General features: G+C 36.0%; 1 protein-coding gene across 1 annotated transcript; it reads right to left on the bottom strand.

The window, feature by feature from the left end:
• Positions 1–266: 266 nt before the first annotated feature.
• LOC145586266 (acetyl-coenzyme A carboxylase carboxyl transferase subunit alpha, chloroplastic-like) lies at positions 267–9,847 on the bottom strand. Its single transcript, XM_081643049.1, has 11 exons — positions 9,691–9,847; positions 9,109–9,477; positions 8,956–9,030; positions 5,061–5,168; positions 4,749–4,909; positions 4,389–4,503; positions 4,157–4,311; positions 2,256–2,307; positions 2,108–2,176; positions 1,789–1,866; positions 267–1,564 (listed from the first exon to the last, which is right to left on the bottom strand). Exons 2-11 carry the CDS (start codon positions 9,466–9,468, stop codon positions 428–430), a joined length of 2,310 nt encoding a protein of 769 aa, XP_081499175.1. The 5' UTR covers positions 9,469–9,477; positions 9,691–9,847; the 3' UTR covers positions 267–427.
• Between the last annotated feature and the right edge of the window lie 203 nt (positions 9,848–10,050).

Raw genomic sequence — 10,050 nt, 5'->3', positions numbered from 1 at the left:
CCCATCTCCTCCCAACTACCAAACATTGTAAGCCTATAGTATTAAGCTGACAAAACCCCGTACTATAATCAAAACCCTAACCCTTTAAGGAGGAATCAAGAGATCTACGAGATTTGTAACCCATAAAGTATCACTGAAATAATTGTTCCCATATATTTTTCTACCTCTTTAATTATATATTGCAGGTTTTAAATTTTATGGTTTACAGGATGCACCGTGCACCTAAGTTTTCGTTCAAATTGTTAAGGCAAAAAAAAAAAAAAAAAAAAAAAAAAAAAAAAAAAAAAAAAAAGGGCAGCACTTTGCTGTCACCCTAAAATTACAACTCTTCCACTTTTCAAGTGGATGTGAAGCAATTCTTAAGTAATAATTAAGAAAAATGGACAACATGCATAAGTAATTAGAGAACAAATGGATTATAAATATACTAAGCACAGCTGCGCCCAGCTCCAATGTTAATCTCATCCACCTTTGATCCAGCGTCAGGACTTTTACTTGAGCTACCATTAGATTTTAGTACCTTTTCAATCTCAGATCTAAGCTTTCCATGCTTTTCAACAAGCTCAGAAGTACTTAGAGTCTCTGCAAGACTCTTCTTTATATCATTAGTCAAAGCCTGAATTCGGTTTTGCAGTCCTGCATCAGCATTCTTTCCAGCCTTTGCTAGCTCCAATTTCAACAAATCTATTTTGTCCCTCAACTCCGATGTGTTGACAGTGTTTTGAATTTTTCCTTGTATTTCTTCATTCAGTTCTCCAATCATGCTTTTTAGGTTTAAGGGAAAACTTCCATCAACAGAAACTACAGCATTTGGTTCTGCAATCTTTAGATCCAAATCTAGGGACTTAAGAACATTTGCAAATTCTACTTCTATCTCTTTCTTTACCTCCATGATCTTATTCTTCAGTACATGGTCAAAATCATTCGGAGTGGATGCCCCAGAGTTCTTAATTTCAGACTTAAGCATTTCAACCTTCTTCTTTATATCAGGATGATTTAGGATCTCTTTAAATTTCTTGTTCACCTCCTGCTTCAACATGGTTGACCTGCTTTTACTTTCAGAGATTTTCTTGGCTTTGGATAATTCTTTCAGCATGTCAAGCTTATAACTAAGGCTTTCGTAATTAGGAGCTGCAGATAGACGTTGACTGAACTCGTCCTTAAATTTTTCAACCTTTTCCAGCTGCAGTGGATGCATGTTACCCTGGGCATTTCTTGCTTTTGAAAGTTCTTCCCTCAACTTCAAAATCTGGTTCTTCAAGCCTAAGGCTTCAGCGGCTTCAGAAAATTCATGGTCAACCTCTTGTTTGAGCTTCTGGATGATTTCATCTACATTTGGAGTTTCAATTGACAAATCCTTGGATTTTAGGATTTGTTCCTTCAGCTTTTCAACCTCACTCTCCAGCTCCAGGGTTGAAGCCTTGCTTTGAAGTGGTTCTTCTTTCTTCTTCATGTTCACTTTTTTCTTAGGGTCAACAGGTAACCCCTCTTGAAAACCACCAATTTTCCGGAACTTCTGTGTCCTATGACGCAAGAGCTCTTCAATGTCCATCTGCGCAAGCTCCTGCCAAAGACCAACATTTGATTGTAGCATTTTAAACAATTCGAAAAGTTATACTGCCCGTCATATCCCTGTGGCCCTATTATTTGCCAAGTTTCATTGAGAAACTTGTTTATTGTTGACAGTTTTCTGTACACGACATTTAAAAAACACAAGATGCGTGTAACCCATTAGGGCCTGTGGTTAAATTCTCATTGCCCCAAGAATGAACTGTCATGAATACTTACATCCATCGATTCTACAATTGCCTTCTTGATTTGTTGTGATGTCCATGATGAATCGGCATGTGCACCACCAAGCGGCTCCTGCCAAGTACCCAAAGACAGTGAACTTAAATAGGGTGCCTTACCAAAGGATTGATACCTCACTTAGCAAAGGATGCAAAAAAGAAAGATAAAGAAGGTGGGGGGGATGTACTGAACCACCATTCCACCAATGGCATGTGAACTAACTAGGGAAATTGGAAAGATACAAAAAGATTCATGTTCTGCAGTAAACAAATCACCACAAAGTGAAATGAAAAGGTATTCAGGAGAAATTCATTACAGGTATGACACCATCTGCAACCTGCAATCTGCACAGTTCATTAGCAGTTATCCTCAGCTTTTCTGCTGCCTGCATGAGACAACTTATGTATAAGATGTCAATCGTATTCTTATTTCCATTCATATATAAAGTATGAAATTGTATATACCTTGGGAGCAGCTTTAGCACTCTTCCACAAGATAGCTGCACATGCCTCTGGACTGTATAGAAATACAAAATGTATTAAAAATATCATCCAATATATTCCAATATCAACTTAATTCCAGGTGTACAATGGCTTTTAAGCACAGGAGAACACCCCCTCCCCCTTGCTCCCTCCTAAAAAGAAGGTTTGGGGTAGGGTAGAATTGGCTGCTGAAAGATAACTTTGTAATTTGACCAGTATAAGTCTAGGCAATTTTTCTAACTATCTAGACTAGATTTTATCTTAAATTTGCCAATTACTAAAGAGATTATTTTAAACCAGAATTTAAAAAACACCTTATCTTAAAAAGCAGTAACACATGAACTACTGGAGGAAAAACAATGCTGTGCCAATTATTCATCAGTAGATTAATCAATCAGCAATATCTTTTACATGCATTTCCGAAGCAACATAAGAAAATGAATTTAAGCATCTTTTATGGACTGAGGAATAGTGTCAGCAAATGTTCAACTTTCTCTCCACATACCTTTGAAACATACATTATGACCAACACAGATACAAGCAGACATATAAAAATCTTGAAGATATGAGAATACGCTCTTTGAATATCAGTCGTGACAAGTACAGATTGCAAGAATTTTGAGTATACTGCAACTGACATATTAGGCCACAATTATCTACATCAACCGCAAAAGTGGATCATTGACTATTACACATGTTGACCTCTATGATGTTTTGATGATGACCCAAAGAAAACTTAACTAATGTTTTTATTCAGTTTCCGTGCATAGATGAATGGAGTTCTCGAGAAGGAACATGGAAGAATCTGCAGACTTGGCAAAACAAGTGAAGAAAATCAAGCAAGTGTTTATCTTGTTTCTCCTGGGGAACAAGTGTTTATCATGTTCCATTTGGTGAACAAGTGTTTATCATGTTCCTTTTGGGGAATAAATATATGTCATGTTCCTTAGGGGCATGATCCAAGCTTGATACGAAGGCACGAAGCAACTTGAAACTATAGAGTTAGAGCTTTGAATAGTGAAGACATGAATAAATTTATTTTGGATTTATGTAAGTGTTGGTAGTTTGTAGTGACATGGAACTCAAAAGGAACACACTTGGTTTAGGTTTTTGGAAATTGGGTTGAGTTAACTCTTGTTGTAATCAGGCTTTAAGTCTAAGGGTGTGAGAGAGAGCTTCAGAGTCAAAGCTTGTGAAGATGTTGTTTGAGGGAACTGTAGGAACTTGAGTTTATTGAGAAATTTAGTAAAGGTCCAAATAATAGGTTGTACTAGAGCAGTTACCCTGTAGTGAAAGAGTATAGTAAAATCCCTAATGGTCGTGGTTTTTCTTGATTGGGCCCATGAAGTTTCCACATAAAAATTCTATCTTGCATTTTCATGTTCCTTATAACTTTCATTTAAAACTCCGCTTTAATTTTGCTATAAGTTCCCGTCTACAAACCCCCCCTCTCTTGTAAAAGTTCATATGGTTAACAACACACACATTGAAAATACTCTACACCGGATCTCTCTTGCCATGAGTTCACAAAACACCAGCTTCTTTATTTAAGAAAACCCCTTTTATTCATTCTCAGTTCCTAGTTATACAAAAATCCAACCACGTCTTATACCATAAACCCGTCATACTAATACTTACTCTATATATAGATAGACATATACTAGATTGCTAAAATAAAATTGAAAATTTTAACAACACCATGTGGCATTTACTAAACATAATATGCTCTAATTATGTTCCTAAAGCAAGATTTAGGCATCCAAAGAACCATATAAGCCTAGCATAGTAGCTTTGATTTTACGATAAGGGAAAAATATTTTACGCTTGACCTTTGTATTATCAGTGATATATTTAAGACAAGAACAAAACACTCGAATCATCACCTGGCTACATAGAAGACTGCATTTTCTAGCATCAGTAATTTGTTAGCACATCCAATGGCTAGAGCACCACCAGAACCACCTTCACCTATAACGATGGATATAATTGGTACTTTTAACCCAAACATAGTCCTTAAATTGTGGGCGATGGCTTCTCCCTGGATTCCAGTATAATGAACAATTAATCAAAAACAGCATGTTCTCATGAATAGGAAAGCAACTTGTAGATACATACTTGCCCTAGCTCCTCTGATTTTAAATCTGCATACGCCCCTGGAGTATCAATAAAGGTGACAATGGGAAATCCATGATGATCAGCATAGTACATCATGCGAAGAGCCTTCCTATACCTGTTATCAGAGGAAAAACAGAAATAAACTATCAATTTGAAGCAATTAACAAAAATGCATTAAATGACTCTTGATAATTTTGATCAAATAAGGATGGACCCCTCTAATTACAGCCATGCTAATATTTTTACACGCACTAAACTTGCTAATATCACTAGTAGCAAGTGTGTGTGTGTGTGTGTGTGTACTTTCCAAACAATCATTAATTTGCATATTGATGAATCAAAATATAATAAAACACACACCCATGAGGAGTAGGCATTCCGAAATTGCGTTCAATATTCTCCTTTGTGTTCCTTCCCTTTTGATGACCAATGAACATGTAGCTCCTACCATCTATCGTACCAAGACCAGTAACTATAGCAGGATCATTGTAACCAGCTCGATCTCCATGAAGTTCCACAAACTGATTATACAAAAAATGCGATATAGAATTAAATGAGCAACCTTAGTACTTCCTAGGTTGATAGAGCAATAGTGTGTGTGTATTTTAGAAGATTGAACAGAAACTATAGGAAAACATTTTTAAAAATTAAAAAAAAAAAAAAGTCAATAACCTTCTCTGTGATATTAAAAACGTGGTCAAGAAAAGTTGGACGATTGGGATGCCTTGCAATATTCACACGTTGAATAGGGGTAAGATGTAGGTAGAGCTCCTTCAGTGCCTACAAAGAGATATATCGACAGTTAGTAGAAAACACAGGAAATTATTAACAAAAAAACTATCATCTCAACAAATACTTACATGCAGCAAATAAAGCCAATAGACATAAACATAAGCCCTTAATAAAAATCACATATGATCTTATCTGTAAAATCAAGGAACGGCAAATGCTGTTCATGGTGGAGTGTAACATTAAAGCAATAAGAGGTAAAAAGGCTAAAAATGACAGTATCAATGCTTTGGTGCAACAGCTAACAAGGTTTGAACAGTGATAAAATTAAGGTTAATGTTATACCTTTTTTTTTCTCAGTAAACTTGACAATTTTGGCTTAGCGTATATTATTCCTATTAAGCATATTTCTAATAAAAGTAACTTAATTTTGATGAGCCTAGCCTATAGTAAGTATAGTTTATCATAATATTTGTTGTAGTCTTTTAGTTGAATGTAACGTGTTTTTAGTCTCGGTGAATCCAGTTGGATTCATGCCGAGATGACCAACTGTAGATGTTATCCACCTTATTAGCCAAACAATGCAAAATTACAAGGATAGAAAACACACGGTGATCATTGACTAGGAGGACATGAAAATATATTAAGAGAAGTTCTGTGAAGAACAATAACGTGGTAATGTTTATGAAGAAGTTGCAATGCCCATGTCTTCTTCTTGATTTGGAAGCTTATGCTCTATTTATCCTCTGCAATCTCTACCCCATGTCCCCACTAAGTCTCAATGTTAAATGATATAGATGCCTTTTTCTCTTCTTTCTTCTATCCAATCTGCTATACAATTAAGTAGCCGAAAATATCCCATTCCCATTCCTTAACCATGTGAACCCCTCCCCCTCCCCCTCCCCTCTTTTCAGATATTTTTCATAAAGTTCTTAATTAGTTACTCCATCCGTCCCTTATTTACATGCTTGTATTCCTTTCAAGGGTGCCCAGAATGTTAATCTTTCGACTTAAAGCATGTACTTTTTAACAATATTACCCTCATACAATTTATTTAATTCCTTCCATCTTCCCTTTTTTTTGATGAGTTGTTCTTTTTTGATAATAGATGCTTTTTGTCATCAATTCCTAACCACACCTTTTCTCTTTCTCTCTCTTTTCATTAATTTTCAACCACTTTTTCTTTTTCTCTCTCTATCTCTTTTATCAACCCCACATGCACCATTGTACTTCTAATCATGTGATTTAAGGAATCTCCAATTTTCTTAATTCCTGTGAAAAAACTAAAACGGCATGTTATTAAGAGACGCAAGGAGTATTAAACTTAAAATTGAGTGTTAATCTACATACCGAAAAAAATATTTGCACCTCATATATGAATGCTACGTCAAAGACATGAAGACATATTGAATATAGAGGGTTTAGGCTTAGTAGGAGCAATGGTTATTAAAATGTCGTTTTAGCATTGTGAGGAGGCCAAGTGTAGATGTTGTGACGTTCGATGGTAAGGAGTTACCTATTAGTGAATGTTTATAGTACATATAACAGATTCCACAAAGAAGCAGAGACATTGATCTTTGAATTGCTCAAATTGAGAGTGGCCAAAAGGCTTAAAAGGAAATCCTACTAGAAAGCATTTAAACCTACATTATTAAGGGTTAAAATGTAGGGTGTTTATGAAGGATCACATTAGAAATATGAGTGTAGTAAAGATATGTATGTTAAGATGGATGCGTGAGTAAAAGTTTAGGGATAGAATAGAAATGTAGATAATTGGTGGAAAGTTGGAGTTGCGGTAGTGGATATTGACTAAGATGAGGAAAAATGGTTACGATGGTTTGGACATGTGAGATATTGACATGAAGATGCACGGGTAAGGAATGTGGAGGGTTAATTATAAAGATCGCGTGCAGAAGACCAAAATTGACTTGAATGGAGGGAATTGAAAAACACATGGAGAAAATGGACTTACAAGGTGCAGTAGCATTGGAGAAGCTAACAAAGGAACAACTGTGTGCACAACCATACATGATAGGCCATTGATTTATGAGGCCTCAACATATTTGGGAATAAGGTTATGCATTATTGTTTGATCAATGATGGCAAGAGACCATGATCCATGTGCATGAATGTTTCGGCTATATTTGGTACTTTTATTATTTCAATCGCTGATATTATTGCCTAAAAGTCCACATCACTTTTCAAATTTTATGGAATATGGAACTTTGGTTTCAATCAACTAAGAGAGGTGCAAGCATGGACATGAACAATAAGAGGGGGGGGGGGGTGGGGGGAAGAACAGAGAAGTAAAAACACACAAGCAAAGTACATAATAATAATAATAATAATAATAATAATAATAATAATAATAATAATAATAATAATAATAATAATAATAATAATAATAATAATAATAATAATAATAAAAAATTAAATATCACTATTGCAAACTAATTTCACACTATAATTTAGAAAAATTTCAACAATTCTACTAACACATTTGTCAGCCCAAAAATTATGACAACAGTAATATGTTATTATAAGACATTCAACATTCCCACTATTCATATTAAGTGTGATCGCTTACCATGGAATAAAGTTCAAAAGTAAATGTACCAGGTTATTATCACATGCACTCAATTTCCTATTCTTATTTGTCATTTAATTTGATGTAGAATCATGTAATGTTACATTGATTATTGGATAGGTATTTGGTTATCAAATGCAATGCAAGGTTGAGGGTTCGATGAGTGTCAATTATGGCACTCCAAGAAATAACTTTTAGGTTATGTTTCCATAATTTTTCCTTTTTTTTCTTCTCTTTTTCTTTGATTTCTTTGATTTTCCTTATTTGACTCATTTAGAGCATTTTCTAATTATTTTATGTGTTTAGTTCATATTTTTGTATTTTGTTGATATTTCTTTTATATTACATTTTTAGAATTAGTATTTAGTTTTCCATTAATAGCTTTTATATTTTACTCATTTAATCTCTTTTATTTTCTTTTATATTCTTTTGTTTTTGTCCTCAATAAATGTTTAATGTCTTGTGTTTCAATTTACTTTTGTGTTTTGTTGCATTTAGAGTCTTAAGTCAAGGAATGACCCAAGGCTTCAAGCAAACATGCAAATGTTGTGCTGCCAGCTTATCTTACACCCCACTCCCCCTTTAACCTTCACTGCAACTTTAGCTACTAATCCACCCAAACAAACAACTCCTCTTGTTGTTGCAGCCCCTCAGCTTCTCCCCTTTTCCCTTGTACCTCAAACATGCACAGCAGCAACAACACTTCCCTGCTGTCCTCCTCCGATTCGCACAGGCAGTCATTGCAATCCCCACAAATCACCTCATAGCATTCCCAGCCAACCCACCACAAGCAACAACTCACAAACAACGAGCACCACAGTAGCACACTTCAGCTCCCCTCTCTTCGCAACTCAGCAATAACGGCTCACCAACTACTCTCCTGATCACTGCACCAACTTTAGAGAAATAAAGGGAATGGCAGAGAAACAGAGATGGGAAGATGAAGCTCCATTTTCCCTCCAAATCTATTCAAATTTAGATGGACAGTGTAGAGTAAAGCGGGAGAGAAAATAGATCCCTCCCTCTCCCTCTCCCTCTCCCTCTCCCTATCCTTCCTTCCCCTACCTCTAATCCAAACTAGTTCCCCTCCCTCCCCCTGGCCCTTCCCTCGCTTTCTCTCCACTACATCCTATGTAAAGAAAGTGTATGATTTCTAAAGCATCGATTCTACATACAACTTAGGAAAATTTGCTGCTGGAAAGAACTTAATAATGCCACATGTAAGCAAACATAAAAATGTGAATAAGTCACCTGCTGATATTTATTCTCCAAAGATGCAATCTGGTCACTGAAGTCCAAACCAGTCTCATTTGCCATCTTCCTTACCTGTATTAAGAATAACTTAGAATATTGAAAGCACTTGATCACAAATAAAATAACCCATAAACAGACTATACGACTCACATCGATAATCTTCTTTTGAAGGTCCATTAGAGGCTTCTCAAAGTCCAAAGTGACCGGCTTCGGCTTCGTCTTCAAGGGCTTGAAAGGTGACAAATGTGTGAGAATTCCACCCTTGACATTGAGATCAGGATCTTCAGGCCAAGGATACTCATGCTTCTTCACTTTCCTTAACTTTGCAGACACTGATAAGTCCATCTTCTTCTTCTTCTTCCCAACACAAAGTAATCGCGTTCGGGTCATTCCAAGCTCCCTCAAAGGGATGCCATTCAGACAACTATTAGAGCTTCGAAGCCCCTGAGCCAAGCCAGGAGCGCCAGTTGCCCTGCTCCCAGGGAGCAAAGTCGCAATTTCATTGTTCATCACTAATTTCTGCAACACATTAGCAATCAACTTTCATTCAATAATCAAATTTCATTCAATAACCAAATTTCATTCAGTAACCAAATTTCATTCAATAATCAAATTTATAGTTCAATTCTAACATATAGCAAATAAAACTGGTAATCTACCCGATCCCACCTGCATTACAATAATTAATCACTATAAATTGATTTCACAACATGAATCAAACCAAAATCTTACCTCAAAAACTGCTTCAATGGAAGAAAGAAACTTCACAAGTGGCTTCAATGGAGAACGTGGAGTTGATATTGATCTTCGATGATTACAATGAGATATAGGACAGGTCTAGGTTTTGGTAAGATGTTGTTAACTGTTAACTAACACATGTACTAGCTTCTTACAGCACACATTAATTAAAGGAACAAGCTAGACCCATCAAAGTTCGGGCCGGGCCAAAAAAGTCTAGTTCTCGGGTTGAGCCAAGATTTGGTCCGGAAATTAAATTCCAAACCTGCCCAAATTGGTTGGGCTTTTTCGGGTCGGCCAAAAAATCAACTAAAAGAGTAGAGAAACGCATGTTTAAGCCTGTTCCAATTACAA

Source organism: Chenopodium album, chromosome 16 (assembly GCF_948465745.1).
Source record: "Chenopodium album chromosome 16, dcCheAlbu1.1, whole genome shotgun sequence".
Classification (NCBI taxonomy): Eukaryota; Viridiplantae; Streptophyta; class Magnoliopsida; order Caryophyllales; family Amaranthaceae; genus Chenopodium; species Chenopodium album.
This window is presented reverse-complemented; position numbering and strand designations above follow the sequence as displayed.